At 43.7% G+C, this 21,014-nt stretch overlaps 1 protein-coding gene across 1 annotated transcript in view; it reads left to right on the top strand.

Moving 5' to 3' along the window:
* svila (supervillin a) overlaps positions 1–21,014 on the top strand; it is a 249,514-nt gene that overhangs the window by 198,121 nt on the left and 30,379 nt on the right. The window contains exons 28-30 of the mRNA XM_051929021.1: positions 3,056–3,231; positions 9,084–9,231; positions 19,634–19,913. Coding sequence (XP_051784981.1) covers positions 3,056–3,231; positions 9,084–9,231; positions 19,634–19,913 — 604 coding nt within the window. The remainder of the gene's footprint in view (positions 1–3,055; positions 3,232–9,083; positions 9,232–19,633; positions 19,914–21,014) is intronic.

Here is a 21,014-nt window from a genome sequence, read left to right as displayed (position 1 = left end):
AATCCATGGAAGCCCAATTTGGGAATGAAGGCCAGTGAAACGAGTTCATTGAGAAATGCAAATGAGTCTCTGATTGAGAGACTGGCAATAATGAACGTCTGTATCCAGTGTGGCCATTCCTAGACTCCTGTGTTCGCTAGTTTGTGAACCATACAGTCTTTCAGTGGTCTCTGTCTAAACTAAAACTTGAGAACAAAGTAAAAATAAAAGTTGAGTAATAGATATAATGAAAACCTTTGTGGCCTTCACAGCTCAGTGATCCTCTTCTTAATTGATGAAGTTTTTCAGAATCCGCAGATTGGGTACGAATATTTGAGATGCACAGGTCAGCCTCGGGTTAAAACGACAATTAGTAGTCGTCCTGTTCAGTCCTATGCCTGAATCAAGTTGTCTTCAATTCCATCTGGAAAGTAAGAAGATGAATTAAACAACAAGGTCAATAAATCCTACAGATTGGCTTCAGGCTAAGGCTGTGTCCGCAGTTTTACGTTTTCATTTATTATTAAATGAACATGATCTCTGAACACAGTACCGTTTTTTTGTATCTTTTTACAAAAAAATCTCCATCCACACCAACATAACTGAAAACACACATGACACTGACATTCACTTACTCTGGGCATGTATGCATCTGCGGAAAAATCCTTAAAGGGATTTGCTGTAATCTGAAAACTGTAGCACCCAGTATATTTGCCTTTTACGCATGCAGGCAGAATTTAAACTATACAAAACTCCATTTAGATGCATATTGTAAGCATCGCAACAAGCACCTTGGAAATCAACTCCTCTGTCTGCTCTGGCAGAATATGCTTTTCCTACATGAAGGGTGACCAATCGGAGAATGAGTCATTTTAATAAGCAGGATCCAATCAGGAAAGGACTGTTATAAGCACTAACAAATCCGAGCATGATTTTTAAACTTTCTCATTTTCACCCATCTGTATTACAACGCAGTGCTGACATTTTAAGAGTGTATTAGACGCTGGAGGGCATTTTCAAACGTCCCAGTTTTCAGGGGTTAAAAACACAGGGGCAGTATGGACAAAAGGCAAAAACAGAGGCTAATATCTACTGTCAAGCTTGGGTTACAAAGTTGCACAGGAGAATACAGGTTTTCCAAGCAGTAGAAACTTTATTGCTGTTCTGGCAGATGTAAACACAAGTCTCTTTCTGAGGTGATCCAGCCTCACAAGGGACAGCCGTCAAACTTCACGCATCGGCCCGACTCCTGCTCAAAAGAACACAAAGTCGTCTTCAAGAGGGTACATCGGCTTGGAAGCAGCGGCCGGAGCCGAGGGAGTTTGGGGGAATAGAGACAGGAGAGTGCGACCTAAGGATGGCTGCGGCTCGATCTTTTAAATGTCCAAAGCCCCTCGCGTGGCAATCCTGCAGCTGATCCCGCAAAGAGGAGCTGTAAGAGTGTTTCCCCCATTGGAAAAACTGTTTAAGAGGGGGTTTCTGAAGAGCTGCCACATCCCCCTGTAGCAGCGGTTACACTATGTATTTCAACAAAAACGGACTGGTGTGGACAACAGCCTAAGGGACTAGATATAATGAAATATCTGTTGCCTCTGTGAGAGGCCAATTGATGGAGCGAAATGAAAAAAATCAGGTTCTTCAGAACGTGCAGTTTGAGATCAAACTTGAAAAAGTCCAAGAAAATGGAGTTTAATGAGAAATGCAAATTATTACAGCATCAACATGTATTTCTGTAGCACATTTTCATCAGAACAGTGTAGCTCAGAGTGTTTTACAAGATGTCAAAGAGAAAGTTACAAGAAATTAAGAAACAAATGAGTAGGTAAAAATATTAGTGAATAAGTAACAAGGAAAAAATAAATCTATACAATCTTATAAAACCTAGATATATAATTAGTAGAAGGGTGGCGTCCTTGTATACAGTATCATAATGCTAGTCTCTAATGATAAGGTCAGTTGATCAGGAGGACAGCTTCCATGGCCAAAAGACCACCCAGCCCCTACCAGGCATTCTACCTAACACAGATGTCCTCTCGAGTCATTCCTCGTTGTTTCCAGGCTTCGTCTGAAAGGATTTGATGCGGTGGGTCTCATGGCTTCATTCCAGCATCACAGGGGAGGCTGCACAGGACTTTGATCGGGTGGTGATGGCACAAAATGCCACCACAGAAAAATTAGAAAGGAAAGCAGTGAAGAGTGGAGATTAGTAAAAATTGCAAGACCCTGTAGGATCTGATTGTTCTTTGCCTATATAGTCTTTTTAAGAGTACATTTAAAACGTAACTATGAAACACCTCATTTAAATGTGAGTTTTTAGCAGTTTTTTTATAATGTCACCACAGTACTAGCGTGGTGTATCTCTGTTGGTACAGTATTCAAGATTTTAGGTGCATAACGGTAAAGGGCCACCTCCCCACTTTTAAGTTTGTCGTTTTATAGGCCCCCCAATAAGAGAATCACTACAGTGTAAACCTGTGTGAAGGGTCTTCAATGAGCTGAGATGAGTAGCCAGGTTAGAAGTGGTCTTAGAAGGGCTAGTCAAAAGTGTAAATGCAAGAAACCCTTTAAGTAACCGTGAATTAACTGTCGTGCCCATCCAATTACTCAAAAATAGACCTCACATTTGTGACAGTTTAAGCTGAATTGTATAAGATGTTTAAATGCAGTATTCACAACAAGATAATCTGAAGTGGTTGTTTGTTTTATTCCTTTATAAAAACTCAGAGAACCATCAGTTTTTATTATAAGGCCCTTGTACCGTTCAGAGGGTTACAGCTATGAAGTGGCAAGGGATACATTTTCCAGCCCCATAGAAGAGATTAGCGGGTTTAAACACCGTGCAGAAAAGTGGCCGGCCAGAATGATGGGACTTTTCCTTCAGATGCACAGTCATCCACTGAAATAAGGTGCTACTGGCCAAATTCTGTGATGTGCACGAGAAACTCCAATTAAAACGATGGCAATCCTTGCCAGTTTAATCAACGATGTTTTTAGGTTGATTTTTGTGAGAGCTTACCCGCAGGCTGATTCAAATTTTAACTGAACTTTGTCCCACCTTTTGTTCCCCCACCCCTAGGTCATGGTTTTTGATTTTGGCAGTGAAGTGTATGTGTGGCATGGAAAGGAAGTCACCCTGTCGCAAAGGAAGATTGCATTTCAGCTAGCGAAGCATTTGTGGAATGGAACCTTTGACTACACCAACTGTGACATCAATCCGCTTGATCCTGGAGAATGCAACACACTTATACCAAGGCAGGAACCTTTTTTGTTCAGTTTTATGTAATTTTACCTTTTTAACATTGCATAATGGTTACCAAATGTTTCTTTAACTATGGATCATAACCCAAACTTGGACTGTTGACATCAACAACAACATTTTATTTCATACAAAGGATGCAGCTCAGAGTGCTTTACAACATGTTAAAGACATAGTTACATGCATACAAAACAATTTAGATAAGAAGAATAATGAATTAATAGTATAATACAAAAGAAATAGATATACTGTATAATTAAGAGAAGCAAAGTCATTAAAATATATAAATAACCGTTCAATGATGAGGTCAGATGGCAAAGGTGGACAGAAAAATGTAAAACTCATTTAAGCTGGAAAAAGACCCCCAGCCCCCACTGGACAGTCTACTTAACATAATTATTCTTAAGTAGTTCTTTATTGGTTCTTTTTAGAGGATTCAACACAAGTTGGGGTGTCCACTTTCATTCAGACATCACAGGCTGCTGCTCAGAACTTTGATCAGGTGGTGATGGTGCTGCCGAGTGTCCCAACAGAAAAAACGAAAAGTAAAGATTTCAAATTCACTGAAGAGCATGATAATGTTATGTATATCTAGGGAATATTAAGAGTAGAGCTTTTGGTACAGTAGAAGTTGAAGCTACGAAAAAACAAAATTAAAGTGGGGATTTAGGAGTTTCTTAAAATTCTCCACAGTATTATCCTGGCATACCTCTTTTGGTACTTTTTGGTGCAAAACGGCAAAGGCCGCTTCACCACTTTTTATGCTAAGTGGCAGACAGCTAAGCACCTTGAGCATGCGAAACAAGCTATATAAATGTATTATTATAATATCTAAGGTTATGACTTAGAATGTAAGGGGACAGGCACTTCAAGATACAGGAAGGAGGAGCCAAATTATTTACAGCTTTAGTAGTAGTTTAAAATCGAGTACATCTTGCCTGAAGAAGGGGCCTGAGTTGCCTCAAAAGCGTGCATATTGTAATCTTTTTAGTTAGCCAATAAAAGGGATCATTTAGCTTGACTTTTCACTACATTCATAATGGCTAACATGGTACAACACCCTAGTACTAAAGTCAATTCTAAAAGACGCGGGTAACCAATGTAACGATGCTAAGACTGGTGTGATGTGCTCAGGTTTTCTTTTCTCACTGCTGCATTCTGCACCAACTGCGCCCAATTGATGTCTGTCTTAAGTAGTCCTGTTCTGAGTCCATTTCAGTAATCTAGCCGACTAAAAGCAAAAGCATGAATCCATTTCCCGGCATCTTCTAATGTCATAAGATGTCTAACTTTTGCAATGTTCCTTAAATGGAAAACTGCCTTCCTTGTAATATGGTTAATATGTGATTTAAAGGGCGGCACGGTGGCGCAGTGGTAGCGCTGCTGCCTCGCAGTTAGGAGACCCGGGTTCGCTTCCCGGGTCCACCCTGCGTGGAGTTTGCATGTTCTCCCCGTGTCTGCGTGGGTTTCCTCCGGGCGCTCCGGTTTCCTCCCACAGCCCAAAGACATGCAGGTTAGGTGGATTGGTGATTCTAAATTGGCCCTAGTGTGTGCTTGGTGTGTGGGTGTGTTTGTGTGTGTCCTGCGGTGGGTTGGCACCCTGCCCGGGATTGGTTCCCTGCCTTGTGCCCTGTGTTGGCTGGGATTGGCTCCAGCAGACCCCCATGACCCTGTGTTCGGATTCAGCGGGTTGGAAAATGAATGAATGTGATTTAAAGTTTAGGTCAAAATCCAAGATAATGCCTAAATTCTTTACCTCTGCTTTGACTTTTAATACAAAGGGGTCAAATTTATTTTTAATACCCAGATTAAATTTAATTTTAATTTTTTAATTTAATTTTTATTAATGACGACACAGATTTCAGTTTTTGACGATTCTAAATTGGCCCTAGTGTGTGCTTGGTGTGTTTGTGTGTGTCCTGCGGTGGGTTGGCACCCTGCCCGGGATTGGTTCCTGCCTTGTGCCCTGTGTTGGCTGGGATTGGCTCCAGCAGACCCCTGTGATCCTGTGTTCGGATTCAGCGGGTTGGAAAATGGATGGATGGATGGATTTCAGTTTTTTCCTTTTTTTACTTTGAGGGTATGTTTGTGATGGGATGTTTTTGTGTAATAAAATGAGTTAAGTGTGAACTCTGTGGTAAGTAAAATAGCACTTCTACATTTTTTTACTTTTTATTACTGAGTTAGATGCAGCCTATAAACATCCAAGTTGATTCATCACACTAAGCTTCCATTTCTGTGGCATGAAAATATAATTACTAATCTCTGTAACACCAACCTGTGAAACAGTCAGACTAACACTAATAAGAAAGGAGGAATGTGAGGTAAAAGGATCGCCGCCTTTAGTTTGAAATGTCGAAAGAAAAAATTGGTAAGGCACAGGGATGGGATTATTTTCAGAGTGTTGGTGTGGGGGGGTTAGTCAATAGGGTGGGACTACTGTGTATATTATGCCGTGGAAGTGTTTTATACTAAATGCAATTCCAGTGCTCATGTACAACTGCTCAGTGCCACATCGCGTGTTCGCCTTTATGGCATGCATTAACTCTACAGTAAATGTGTAACAGATGTGCAAAGATCAGTTTAAATTTAGTTGAACAACTCTTGGCAAGGGCAAATTCTTTCTTTTAACAATATTTATAATTGATTTGCAAACTTTCAATCAACTGATAGAGTGAAGGACAGGTTTGTTGTACCACTGATAGCTAACTGTAAGAATATCAGAAAAGATCAAAAGGGTGAGACAGGCTGAAAAGTGGACTTGTGCATTCTGTCAGTTGGCACTATTAACACATTGACCACTGGACATTTTATTACCCTATCACTGCAGTACAAATCTATGAACACTATCAAAGCTCATGAAAAATTGTAACAACATGTATTGGAAAGCAACAGTTTTATTGTCAACAGTAACAGTCAAAAATTTAAAACTTTTGAATCCTTCATTTTCACCAGCTTCATCTCTAAAAGCATTTGACTGATTGCCCTTGAAGCATGGCACCACACAGAGTCCAGTTTTAGAAGCACATGCCATAAATAGAACACGTTTCTTTGTGTTGTCCACCTTTGTTGTACACAACACCTTTGTTAGTTGGTGACTGTTTGTGCTCAGTGGGCTGCTAAATGTCCTTCTGTCCAGACAGTCGTGGCAAGTCGAACGCCTTGTGGTTAAGAAGTGCCTTCAGGGCAGCATCGGTGTTGGAGCCTACAGGTTCCGCATCATCCAGTTGGTTGTCCCCATCTCAGTCACTATCATTAGCAAAATTTTCATCTTGCAGCAAATCTAATTAATAATTCTTTGCATTTATATAGCGCTTTTCTCACTACTCAAAGTGCTCAGTGATTACAGGTTAAGGGCCCAACAGAGCAGAGTCCCTTTTTGGCATTTACGGGATTCGAACCGGCAACCTTCCGATTGCCAGTGCAGTTCCCTAGCCTCAGAGCCACCAAATCCGCCTTTATAAAATGTTCACATGGTGTCAGTGGCGGGATTCAAGCCCACATCCTCGGGGTTTGAAGTCCAGCGCTTTAACCACTACACCACACTGTAGTTGTTTCAGAACATCTCCAGATTTATACTTTTTCACGATGATATAATTATAGTCTTTTTAAAACACTATTTTCCACAGTCTTCCATGACTCCCCACTAGATGGCAGCACTGTAATAGATAAATGAGTCTCCACTTTGTCAAGTGTCTGTATGCTGAGGTATGAGTCAGTCAGTCATTACTCAACCTGCTATATCCTAATACAGGGTTGCGGGGGTCCGTTGGAGCCAATCCCAGCCAGCATAGGGCGCAAGGAAGGAACAAATCCCGGGCAGGGTGCCAGCCTACCACATTGAGATAAGAGTTCTCCGGTATATTGCGTTTTGATGGGCTCAGTGAGGTTTGACTTGAGTTATCTTGCGTTCAACGTGTCAAATTAGCCAAATTCTTCAAGATTAATCCTACCGCCTGTATAAAGTGCAAATAGCACATACATTTTTTTTTAGGAATAATTCAGCTATGCGACTTCTTTAGTACTCAATTTATCCATCCATCCATTATCCAACCTGCTATATCCCAGCCAACACAGGGCGCAAGGCAGGAAGACAAACCCCCGGGCAGGGTGACATGGGGAGAACATGCAAACTCCACGCAGAGAGGACCCGGGAAGCGAACCCAGGTCTCCTAACTGTGAAGCAGCAGTGGGCCACTGCACCACCATGCCGCCCTAGTACTCAATTTATTGCATTGTTAAATGGTAAAACAGGACATGCTGAACAATTTGCAAATCATAGTGGAACTCATTTGAAATAGGAGATTATTCAACACAAGGTAAATGAACAGTGTTGATCGATTTGTTTTTAACTGCTTATTTCTTATCTGGCGCCATGAGTCAAGTAACTAATTTGAGCAACCATTTGTACTATCCTTTGAAACATTTTATAATCCTCACACCACACACCCTTATAAAGATGCTTTTATTTCTCATAGCTTTATGAAATCTTACACTAAGCATTTAAATGGGCAGTTAATGCACCCCAGAAATTTGTATTCTGTTTTGTTTGTTTGACAGTATGGCTTGCTTATTGTTTTATTAATATTTATGTGATAAATATGCTTTGCTGGAATCAAAAATGTGTACTGCTTTTATCATTTGGCCATTGGTACTTGTCTGTGTTTGGCTCAGCTGCCATTATGGCAATAATCCTCTTCTTGGGCTCCAGTATATTAATTTTCATACAAATCCTCAGATTAAAAAGTTTAAGACCACCTGCCAAAAAGCATGAAAAGAACCTTAATTTGCATTTTTTATTATCAGTTGCAGAATGTTAGAGTTTAATTTTGAGTCAAAGACTATTTAACAATCAGGAACACTAATGACTTTGGTTTTCACTTGCGACTAATTGCTTAATCTCAGGATGGCCGCTGCCTTCTGGGGCTAAATTTGTAATTTCATTAGCTGGATTGTTCCTATTCTTATCCTGCTGTCAAAAGTGCAAATTGGCGTGTGTTTAACTGTTGTAACAAATGATGATGGTGTTGGGGGCATCCAGTGAAATTCCTCGTCATTTTTGTTTCTGCAGGGTTTTGATGTGTTTGTGTTTTTATTTACAGTAACAAAGAAAAAACATGGTAGTTGGGTTAAAGTTTATAAGGTTGTCTACATGATCAAGAATCTGTAAATAAAAGAAATCGCCTTAATCTGATTTGTTAGACATTTAAGTATGAAGGTAAAATTTTGTTAAACACATTTGACAATAGTGCTGTTGTATAAATAAATTCATTGCTGTGTTCAAGAGGAACACTTACCATTGATATGTACTGTATATACAATATGTGTGTGTGTGTATATATGTATATGTATATAATGTGTGTGTATTTATATTAATATAATATAAGTTTATATTTAAAGCATTGGATTTGATGGTCATTCTTAAGATAAATATCTACCTAAAACTCCTTGGCCATCATTTTAAATTTACCTGTACACTTCTAAATCAGTAATCCACATTATTTTCTAAATTCAGAAAATGAAAACAAATTAGCTGAATGTAGTTTCGTTCTGAGGAGGTATGTATTTGTATTCACTAGCAGGTAAGCAGCGTGTTTTAACAAGTGCTCACCACAACCCACAGAAACACAGGGACAGCAAGCAAAACTCCACAGCCAAGGACCCTGGGCCAAGAACTGACACTGTAATATAAAGTCCTCACCCATCATGTCTCTACTGTATGCTGATCTCACCCCAGTCTCTTTTATACAAATGCCCAAATATGTTTACTGTAATGTTTTATGTATGGTAATATCTCCTCTTTTTTTTTTTTTTTTCTTCTCCTTTCCACTTCTTGTAAATTAAACAGAAAAGGTCAAGGACGTCCGGATTGGGCGATCTTCGGCAGACTAACAGAACACAATGAAACGACGTTGTTTAAGGAGAAGTTCCTGGACTGGACGGAATCAAAGAAGTCTGTTCAAAAGAATGGAAGTGACCACCACACTGAGCAGAAAGTAGGACTTTAACAATGCATGCCTTTATACAAGTGATTGCTTTTGTTCTTTCTGTTCCCTAAAGCTAAGTTTTAAAAACTTTATAAATAATAAGAAAGCTTTCTTTGTGCATATGAAGTACAACCTCCTGCTGATGGCTTGTTTTGCTTGACTGTCGCAGTAACATTCACAACTTCAGCAAACTACTCATGGGTGACATGAGAGATACATATATATATATACATATAGAGATGCATATAGATAGATATATAGATATATATAGATATAGATATATAGAGATAGATATACCGTATATAGATATATATATATATATATATATATATATATAGAAATAGATAGATAGATACTTTATTAATCCCAAGGGGAAATTCACTATATATGATAATAATAATAATTCATTACATATATATATATATATATATATATATATATATATATATATATATATAATAGAGAGAGAGTGATCTAGATAGAAATATAGATATATACAGATATAGAGAGAAAAAAGGTTTCGTGGTTCCACCCCGTATATTCTCAATAGTATGCAAAAAAGCAAATATATATGACTGAGGAGTCCCTTGAGGTGGAGTCCAAGACAACTTAACAAGTGATTGGCTTTATAGTTGTAGAGGAGGAAGAGGTGTGTTGAAGGGTCTATTGGCGGAAGTAAGGTCAGAAGCAGGGTGGGAACTAGAACCAGAAGTAGTCTGAGTACTGGGATTACAATTAAGGAAAACCAACAAGGGATTACAACAAGAGGGAAAAAAAAGTAATAGTGCACTATTAGTGTTAACACAACCCAAATGCCTGTGTGTCTCAGATAGATAGTGCAGTTCACATTATCTATCTATCATATAGTGCCTTATCTATCTATCTATCTATCTCATATATACACACACACACACACTTTCTTTACTGGTGAGAACTTTTAGGACATTACACTTTTTTGTTTGTATTGAAATTTCGGCAGTTCATCTATCCTATTAACTTATCCTTTCATATCTTTCTAGCTCTCTAATATAGCACATTCACAAAGCATTCAAACCCCCTCACTTTTTCCACATTTTGCTATGTTCCAGCCTTATGGTTAAAATAATTTAAATTCATTTTTTCCCCTCATCAAGCAACACGATACCCCAGAATGACCAAGCAAAAACAGGATTTTAAAATTTTTATTTTATTAAAAATGTAAGCTCTTGCAAGTATCCAGTCCCTTTTACTTAGTACCCTAAGTTCTTGTCTATAAGCCGGACTCATGTATTAGCCGGAGACCAAAAATCATACGAATTTTTAAAATAAAATCGTATCATAGATAAGCCGGACTCATGGATAAGCCGAACGTACTATAACCTATAACTAATAGAAGGGAGGGAGGTCAGTGGTCTCACTCGCGCCCATTTAATTTCTTTAAGGGGGGAGAGAGTGTGAGATATTGCCGTCTCTCTCACTCCCCGCATGGCGCGGTTGGAGCGGCCGGAGCGCGTTCTTTCTGCTCTGGGCGTCGCCGAGTCAACAGGAGCGCGTAGCGGTCATTTAAATTGTGATTTTATATGTAAGCATATTTAAATATATATCGCGGATTTCTGCGGACAATGGGTCTTTTAATTTCTGGTACATGCTTCCTCAGTTGGTTTGCCCAGTTGATTTCATACAAGGGACGCTATTGGCAGATGGCTGAGAAGCTAGATTGCTTACTTTTCTGTCAATCTTGCGCTGACTATCTGTGATCCTGACGTATGGGGATTGAGCAGGGGGGCTGTTTGCACACCTAGACGATACAGACGCTCGTCTAAAAATGCTGAAAGATTATCTTCACGTTGCTATCTTTTGTAAAGCTGATTCCTGAAAAGACATGCTGCACAGTGCTTCGCATACTTAAAAGCTCGAAGGGCACGTATTGATTTTTGACTGAAAAACAAACTCTCCCTCTCTCTCTCTTTGTCTGCTCATGACGGAGGGGGTGTGAGCTGCCGCCTTCAACAGCTTTGTGCCGCGGTGCTTCGCATACTTAAAAGCCAAACAGACATATTGATTTGTTTGCTTCACTCCTTTGAAGAGGAAGATATGTTTGCATTCTTTTAATTGTGAGACGGAACTGTCATCTCTGTCTTGTCATGGAGCACAGTTTAAACTTTTGAAAAAGAGACAAATGTTTGTTTGCAGTGTTTGAATAACGTTCCTGTCTCTCTACAACCTCCTGTGTTTCTGCGCAAATCTGTGACCCAAGCATGACAATATAAAAATAACCATATAAACATATGGTTTCTACTTCGCGGATATTCTTATTTCGCGGGTGGCTCTGGAACGCAACCCCCGCGATGGATGTATAAGCCGGACTTATGTATAAGCCGATATTCTATTTTTTCATTTTCACAACTTTTTTCCTTAGATAAGCCGCGGCTTATTGACAAGAACTTAGGGTACTTAGTAGTTGAAGCCCCTTTGGCAGCAGTTCCAGCCTGGAGTCCTCTCCACTGACAGACTGAGGAGATTGTTCCTCCACCACACTATGCGACTCTTCAATTCCACCCGGGGGGGTGGGGGGGGGGGTAAACATTAACATTATACAAAGATATTGTCTGTCTGTATACCTGCATTGTTATCACTCTTTAATTTAATATTGTTTCTTTATTAATCCCAAGGGGAAATTCAAATACTCCAGCAGTAGCATACTAATAAAGTATCTATCTATCGATCGATCGTATGACATGACTTTCTTAGCACACTTGGATTTGGGGATTTTCTGTCGTTCTTGCCTACAGATTCTCTCAAGCTTTGTCAGGTTGGATGGAGACTGCCGGTGGACGGCTATTCTTGGGTTTATCCAGAGGTTTTAGATTCTGTTCATCGGAGCACTGGCTTTGTCACTCAAGAACATGCACAGTTGTTCCTAAGCCACACCTGTGTTGTCTTTGCTTTTTACTTACAGTCCTGTTGAAAGGCAAACCTTCAGCCCAGTTTAAGGTTCAAAACATTCTGGTGGCGGTTTTCTTTAAGGATATCTCTGTGCTTTGTTCTGTTCAGCTTGACCTTGACTAGTCTCCCATTCCCATCCCCACAGCATGATGTGCGGTGCCTGTTTCCCCCCAGAAGATATGATCATGTTGGTTTCATCAGACCAAAAAATCTTGAGAGGCCTTTAGATGCCTTTTTTGTAAACTTCCATGTTTTTTTTTACTGAGGAGAGGCTTCTGTCTGGCCATAATGTCATGAAGCCCAGTTTGGCAGAGTGCTGCAATGGTGGTTCTCCCTCCCTAGTTTCTGCCATCTTCACTCAGGTTTATTTGGAGCTCGTCCAGAGTGACAAATGCATATTTGGTTGCCTCTTACTAAGTCCCTTCTCCCACAATTGTTCTGGTTGGCTGGGTATCCAGCTTTCTAGGATGAATTTTTTTTTTTTTTTTTTTTTTTTTGTAACCTTCTCCAGATCTTTGCCTCAATACAGTCCCGTCTCTAGGCTCTGCAGGCAGTTCCTTTGACCTCATAGCTTGGTTTTTACTCAACTGTGGTACCGTCTATTAACAGGCGTGTGCCTTTCCTAACTGTGTGCAATCAATCAAATTCACCTCATGTTTACTCCAAACAAGGTATAGAAACATCTCAGTGACGATCAATAGGATACATCTGAGCCACATTTCAGGTGTTATAGAAAAGGGTCTGAATATCTTGCTCATTGTAATATACAAGTTCCATCCATCCTCTTCCGCTTATCCGAGGTCGGGTCACGGGGGGCAGCAGCTTGAGCAGAGATGCCCAGACTTCCCTCTCCCCGGCCACTTCTTCTAGCTCTTCCGGGAGAATCCTTATACGTTCCCAGGCCAGCCGGGAGACATAGTCCCTCCAGCGTGTCCTGGGTCTTCCCCGGGGCCTCCTCCCGGTTGGACGTGCCCAGAACACCTCACCAGGGAGGCGTCCAGGAGGCATCCTGATCAGATGCCCGAGCCAACTCATCTGACTCCTCTCGATGCGGAGGAGCAGCGGCTCTACTCTGAGCCCCTCCCGGATGACTGAGCTTCTCACCCTACCTTTAAGGGAGAGCCCAGACACCCTGCGGAGGAAACTCATTTCAGCCGCTTGTATTCGCGATCTCGTTCTTTCGGTCACTACCCATAGCTCATGACCATAGGTGAGGGTAGGAACATAGATCGACCGGTAAATTGAGAGCTTTGCCTTATGGCTCAGCTCCTTTTTCACCACGACAGACCGATGCAGAGCCCGCATCACTGCGGACGCCGCACCGATCCGCCTGTCGATCTCACGCTCCATTCTTCCCTCACTTGTGAACAAGACCCCAAGATACTTGAACTCCTCCACTTGAGGCAGGATCTCGCTCCCAACCCTGAGAGGGCACTCCACCCTTTTCCGGCTGAGGACCATGGTCTCGGATTTGGAGGTGCTGATTCCCATCCCAGCCGCTTCACACTCCGCTGCAAACCGATCCAGAGAGAGCTGAAGATCACGGCCTGATGAAGCAAACAGGACAACATCATCTGCAAAAAGCAGTGACCCAATCCTGAGCCCACCAAACCGGACCCCCTCAACACCCTGGCTGCGCCTAGAAATTCTGTCCATAAAAGTTATGAACAGAATCGGTGACAATGGACAGCCCTGGCGAAGTCCAACTCTCACTGGAAACGGGTTCGACTTACTGCCGGCAATGCGGACCAGGCTCTGGCAACGATCGTACAGGGACCGAACAGCCCTTATCAGGGGGTCTGGTACCCCATACTCTCGGAGTACCCCCCACAGGATTCCCCGAGGGACACGGTCGAACGCCTTTTCCAAGTCCACAAAACACATGTAGACTGGTTGGGCGAACTCCCATGCACCCTCCAGGACCCTGCTAAGGGTATAGAGCTGGTCCACTGTTCCATGACCAGGACGAAAACCACACTGGTCCTCCTGAATCCGAGGCTCGACTATCCGACGGACTCTCCTCTCCAGAACCCCCGAATAGACTTTTCCAGGGAGGTTTGAGGAGTGTGATCCCTCTGTAGTTGGAACACACCCTCCGGTCCCCCTTCTTAAAGAGGGGGACCACCACCCCGGTCTGCCAATCCAGAGGCGCACTGTCCCTGATGTCCATGCGATGTTGTAGAAACGTGTCAACCAAGACAGTCCTACAACATCCAGAGCCTTGAGGAACTCCGGGCGTACCTCATCCACCCCCGCGACCCTGCCACCAAGGAGTTTTTTGACCACCTCGGTGACCTCAGTCCCAGAGATGGGGGGAGCCCACCTCCGAGTCCCCAGGCTCTGCTTCCTCATTGGAAGGCATGCTGTTGGGATTGAGGAGGTCTTCAAAGTACTCCCCACAACGTCCCGAGTCGAGGTCAGCAGCGCACCATCCCCACCATATACAGGGTTGACACTGCACTGCTTCCCCCTCCTGAGACGCCGGACGGTGGACCAGAATGTCCTCGAAGCTGTCCGAAAGTCGTTCTCCATGGCCTCCCCAAACTCCTCCCATGCCCGAGTTTTTGCCTCAGCAACCACCGAAGCCGCATTCCGCTTGGCCTGCCGGTACCTATCAGCTGCCTCCAGGGTCCCACAGGACAAAAGGGACCGATAGGACTCCTTCTTCAGCTTGACGGCATCCCTCACTGCCGGTGTCCACCAACGGGTTCGGGGATTGCCTCCACGACAGGCACCGACCACCTTACGGCCACAGCTCCGGTCAGCCGCCTCAACAATAGAGGCACGGAACATGGCCCATTCGGACTCAATGTCCCCCACCGACCACATCCCGAGGGAGAAGTTCTGCCGGAGGTGGGAGTTGAAGCTACTTCTGACAGGGTGCTCTGCCAGACGTTCCCAGCAGACCCTCACAACACGTTTGGGCCTACCACGCCTGACCGGCATCCTCCCCCACCATCGAAGCCAACTCACCACCAGGTGGTGATCAGTTGACAGCTCCGCCCCTCTCTTCACCCGAGTGTCCAAGACATGTGGCCGCAAGTCCGACGACACGACCACAAAGTCGATCATCGAACTGAGGCCTAGGGTGTCCTGGTGCCAAGTGCACATATGAACACCCCTATGCTTGAACATGGTGTTCGTTATGGACAATCCGTGACGAGCACAGAAGTCCAATAACAAAACACCACTCGGGTTCAGATTAGGGGGGCCATTCCTCCCAATCACGCCCTTCCAGGTCTCACTGTCATTGCCCACGTGAGCATTGAAGTCTCCCAGCAGTACGAGGGAGTCCCCAGAAGGTATGCCCTCTAGCATCTCCTTCAGGGACTCCAAAAAGGGTGGGTACTCCGAACTGCTGTTCGGCGCCTACGCACAAACAACAGTGAGGACCCGTCCCCCCCACCTGAAGGCGGAGGGAGGCTACCCTCTCGTCTACTGGGGTAAACCCCAATGTACAGGCTCCAAGTCGGGGGGCAATGAGTATACCCACACCCGCTCGGCGCCTCTCACCAGGGGCAACTCCAGAGTGGTACAGAGTCCAGCCCCTCTCAAGGAGATTGGTTCCAGAGTCCAAGCTGTGCGTCGAGGTGAGCCCGACTATATCTAGCCGGAACCTCTCAATCTCACGCACTAGCTCAGGCTCCTTCCCCTTCAGAGAGGTGACATTCCACGTCCCAAGAGCCAGCTTCTATAGCCGAGGATCGGACCGCCAAGGTCCCCGCCTTCGGCCACCACCCAACTCACACTGCACCCGACCTCCTTGGCTCCTCCCATAGGTGGTGAGCCCATGGGAAGGGGGACCCACGTTGCCTCTTCGGGCTGTGCCCGGCCGAGCCCCATGGGTGCAGGCCCGGCCACCAGGCGCTCGCCATCGAGCCCCACCTCCAGGCCTGGCTCCAGAGTGGGGCCCCGGTGACCCGCGTCCGGGCAAGGGAAAACGCCGTCCAAATTTTTTATTCGTCATAGGAGGTTTGTATAACCGCTGTTTGTCTCATCCCTCACCTAGGACCAGTTTGCCTTGGGTGGCCCTACCAGGGGCATAAAGCCCCAGACAACAGAGCTCCTAGGATCATTGGGACACGCAAACCCCTCCACCACGGTAAGGTGGCGGTTCGAGGAGGGGGTATACAAGTTCTTTTAATACATTTGCAAAAAGTTCCCAAATCCTTTTTTCACTTTGTCGTTTGTATTGAGTGTTGCTTGATGTGAGGAAAAACGCATTTAAATGATTTTAGCACATTTTGAAGTGGTGGGAAACTAAAAAGGAAATTTACATTTAAGGAAAAAACAGTCACAAAGGGCAACCAGAGCATTTTAATCAAGCAATGGCCTCTTTAGCAGGTGCTCACTTGCTTGTGTGTGTTAGGAATATTTTGAAAGGGTAAACCGTGGAAAAATAATTATGCATAATTCCAGTAATAATAAAAAAAAAAAATCTTTATATAGCACCTTTCCCATGCATAAGGTGCTTGAGTCTCATAAAGAAATAGCAGGTATACAGTATGTAACATTGGATGCAGGTATTTCCTGAATTGAAAATTTAAAATAGATACATATCATCTGTAGGTATTAAATAAATAGAATAAAAGACAAAAAAAAAAGATTAAAATACTAAATTCATTTCTAAAATAAAGCCTAACAAATAACATCATTTGTGATGTGTCACACACACACACACACACACATTATTATACTGACCATCTGGACAGTGAGGAAGACTGAAAGAGGAGGCAGAATGTCGGGTTAAGTTAAAAGCCTCCCTAAATGGATGAGTTTTAAGTTGTTTCTTAAAACAATGAATGGAATCAAATTTAATTCATTAATTAATCAATCAGTGACTGGTCATTCCAGAGTCTGGGCGCTATACAGCTGAAGGCCCTGTTACTCATAGAGTGCAGGTTAATGTGGGGCACAACAAGATGGACAGAATCGGAGGACCTTAGTGGGCGAACAGGAGCCTATGAATGGAGAAGGTCACTAATGTGCGAGGCAGAATTCATTTACGTTTACTTATTTGGCTGACGCCTTTATCCAAGGACACTTACAACATTTCCGATAAGATTTGGTTCCATTTCTTTAGATTTTTTCAATTGGAGCACAAGCAGGTCAAGTGACTTGCTCAGGGTCACAGAGTGTCATTGCAGGATGTGAACCCACGACATCAGGGGTTGAAATCCAAAGCCTTTACAACATCCCGGGCGGGCTCTCAAAGCATGCATCAATGAGCTGGCTGATGTTCTCTGCTCCGTCTTCAACCTTTCCCTCAGTCAGCGCATCGTTCTGTCCTGCTTTAAGACTATGATCATCATCCCCCTTGCTAAAAAAAAAAAAAAAAAAAGCCCACCTGCCTGCCTGAATGATTACAGGCCGGTAGCACTCACTCCAATCATCATGAAGTGTTTTGAGAGAGTGGTGTTGGCCCACATTCAGAACAGCATACCGGACACTCTGGACCCCCTGCAGTATGCCTACTGGCCCAACAGGTCCACCTCAGATGCTATCGCAGCTGTACTACATCATTCCCCATCCCAGCTGGAGAACAAAGACTCCTACATCAGGATGCTCTTTGTTGACTACAGCTCCACCTGTAGCACGGTTATCCCCCATAAAGTCGCCCGTAAACTGTCTGCACTCCACCCTCTGTGACTGGCTCCTAGACTTTCTGACTGGCAGGCCCCAGTCTGTCAGGATTGGTAATAGGATTTCAGCCACCATTATCACAAACACAGGGATGCGTCCTTAGCCCCATCCTCTACACCCTGTTCACCCGCGACTGTGTCGCCTCCCACAAAGATAACATCATCCCTAAAGTTTGCAGATGACACCGCAGTGATAGAATGCATCACTGGTGGGGATGAGGCGGCCTACAGGAGGGTGGTGGACAGTCTGGCGTCATGGTGTGAGGACAACAACCTCACCCTCAGCACAGACAAGACAAAGGAAATGATAGTGGACATGAGGAAGGAGAGGAGACCTCACCGGCCACTGTTCATCCGAGGGCTTGAAGTGGAGAGGGTGAGCAGCATTAAATACCTGGGCCCTCACTTGGATGCTTAACACCACACAGCTAGTCAAGACTTTCTGAGGAGGGTGAGGAAGTTTGGTATGTCAACTAAGATCCTCGGCAACTTTTACAGCTGCATTGTTGAGAGCATCTTGACCAGCTGCATCACCATGTGGTGCGGCAACACTACTGTTACGGACCGCAAACGCCTGCAGAGAGTGGTAAAGACTGCTGAGAAGATCACCAGGACCCCACTGCCCTCTCTGCAGAGCATCTACAACTGCAGAGTCCGCAGGAGAACTGCCTCGATCCTCAGGGACCCCACCACACCCCCAACACGAACTGTTCACACTTCTACCATCAGGCAGGAGGTACAGAAGTATGAGATGCAGGACTTCCAGGCTAAAGAACTCTTTATTTCCCAAGGTCATTAGACTCCTAAATAACTGAGTGGAGTTTATAACCGTGGGGCACCTCATTCTATCAACCTCACACCAACTGTATTTGACTTGTCCATCACACACCTACCTGCTCATTACACTTTATACTTCTGTTTTTATACTTTATGCTGCCTTTGTTACTTATTATCTACCTGCAACTTATTATTTATGTTTATCTTTATATGTTGGTTTTGTCATTTGGTGATGACAGCAAAGAGAGAATTTCATTGTACAGGGAAACGTGTTTCCTTACTGTGCACATAACAATAAACCTTGAACTTGAACTTTACCACCACACCACAGCAGTCCTCCACTCTACTGTACAGCAGCAAGAAATGTGTGTCTTTAAATCCACATTGGATTTTTCAGATCCGTTTCTTTCCTTACATGAATACAACACTTGTTTTCTGAACAGGAAAAGAGAACCCTCTTTCTTTAGTTCAGTTCGAAGTTGCCATAACAGTGAAGCTGGTTTGGTTTGTTCTGACTGCGTGCCAATGTGGGCTTATTCTCCCTGTTAAATGAAGCTCTAGCACTATTTTAAATGGAGATGCGTTGATATTGATCAATAGAGGGATTGAATGGGACTGGGCAAGTCTGAATAGTCTGTTAATAGGAAACTCCACTCCGGCACAGTTACTTTTGATAAATGCCATCACCCATAACTGCAAGCATCTGCCCACTGTGATGTTAATTAAGCACTGAGAGGTAAACAAATGAACATTTTGGGTAAAGTTAGTTTGCTAAATCCTGTCCATTTCTAAATCAAATGTCAAGCCCTCCCAGTTGAACATGGCCATATAGTTTCTTCTGCACTACAAATCCCCGTTTAACCACCTGGCCTACCTCCTATTGTAAATTGTGTATCCACACATCTCTAAAACCGTTCATTGACGTTTGTCTTCCAGTTGTTGTCTGATATGAGACGTGGCTGTTTTTATAGCCAGAATACTTTTTTTTATGATGAAAGCCTTTCTTAATATTTATGCAGACTTGCTCATTTACAGGAAAATCTTGTTTTTGTATCTTTGTACAGCAGCTCGAGCATCACGGACATGAATTTAAGCCGTATGATGCTGCTTTAATGCTCCGCGTGGCCGACACTTCCACAGGCACGGTGTTGGATGGTATGGATGTCGGACGTGGATATGGCTTTGTCGAAGGTGAAGACAGAAGACAGTTTGAGATTGGCACACACTCTGTGGATGTGTGGCACATCCTAGAGTTTGATTACAGCCGCTTACCAAAGCAGAGTATCGGCCAGTTTCACGAAGGAGATACGTATGTGGTGAAATGGAAGTATATGATCAGCACTGCAGGTCAGTCATGGAGCAGGTGCTATGGGGGAGTCAAGCCAAAGTTAGGAAATGGAACAAACGTTAACAAAACTGACAATGTCATTTCTCAATGTAGTCTCCACCCTTCTCAACGCACTGGTGCCACCTGCCTGGAAGTGCCAGCAGAATTGAAGGTTTTGTCCCGTCCTCGCCACCACTTGTGCACCGCTTTCTTCATGTCGTCAGCTGTCTTGAATTGACGACCACCCAGATGTTTTTATAGCGGTCCAACAAGGTGCCAAATTTGACAAATAAGGAGGATGTGGCAATACCTCGAACTTCAGTTTCTCCAGACAAGCCTTGGTGTTCTTGGCAGTGTCTTGCAGCAAAAGGACCGTTTGAGACAGCAGTCCCCACCGTTTGGATTAAAATAGCAGGCTTTGCATTGGTCTCCAGCAAGTCACAGTAACTTGCACTAGTGACTGTACTACCCCTCGGCATGTCGTGTTCGACAGCAACTCGGGGGCACGAGTGGTGGTGAGGACAAGACAAAACCTTTTATTCTGCTGGAATCCAGGCAGGTGGCACAAGTGCATTGAGAAGGGTGGAGACCTTTGTTTAGGTTGGCTCCATTTTCTAACTCTAGCTTGACTCCCCCTCATACATTTCTTGGTTTATATTGTGTCTCAAATAACTAATTTTTGTTTCATGTACTGGGCGGGGTGTTGGGGGGGTTAAAAAATATTGTCTTTAATGTTTAGACCTTTAGAACAGTTGTGACGGGAACAGACCATTCTGCCCAACAAGTTCATCCATCCTGCGGTCTTCCAGGATCGGCGTTGGCCACCCCTGCTCTAGAGACTGTTGTGTGTGAGAAAATCCCAGGAGATCAGTGGTTAGAGAAATACTCAAACCGGCCCGTCTGGCACCAACAGTCACGTCACTGTCCCACTTTTTGCCCCATTCTGGGGCAAAAAGATGTTAACCATAATTGAATCACCTGATCAGCAGGTAAAGAAATACTCGAAGCAGACTGTCTGGCACCAACAATTGCGCCACAGTCTATACCACGGAGATCACATTAACCCCTTTCTAGTGTTTCATGTGAACATTAGCTGAAGCTCCTGACCCGTATCTGCAGGA

This window comes from Erpetoichthys calabaricus, chromosome 6, assembly GCF_900747795.2.
Source record: "Erpetoichthys calabaricus chromosome 6, fErpCal1.3, whole genome shotgun sequence".
Classification (NCBI taxonomy): Eukaryota; Metazoa; Chordata; class Cladistia; order Polypteriformes; family Polypteridae; genus Erpetoichthys; species Erpetoichthys calabaricus.
The sequence above is the reverse complement of the archived record's forward strand: the minus strand, read 5'-3'. Positions and strand labels throughout refer to the sequence as shown.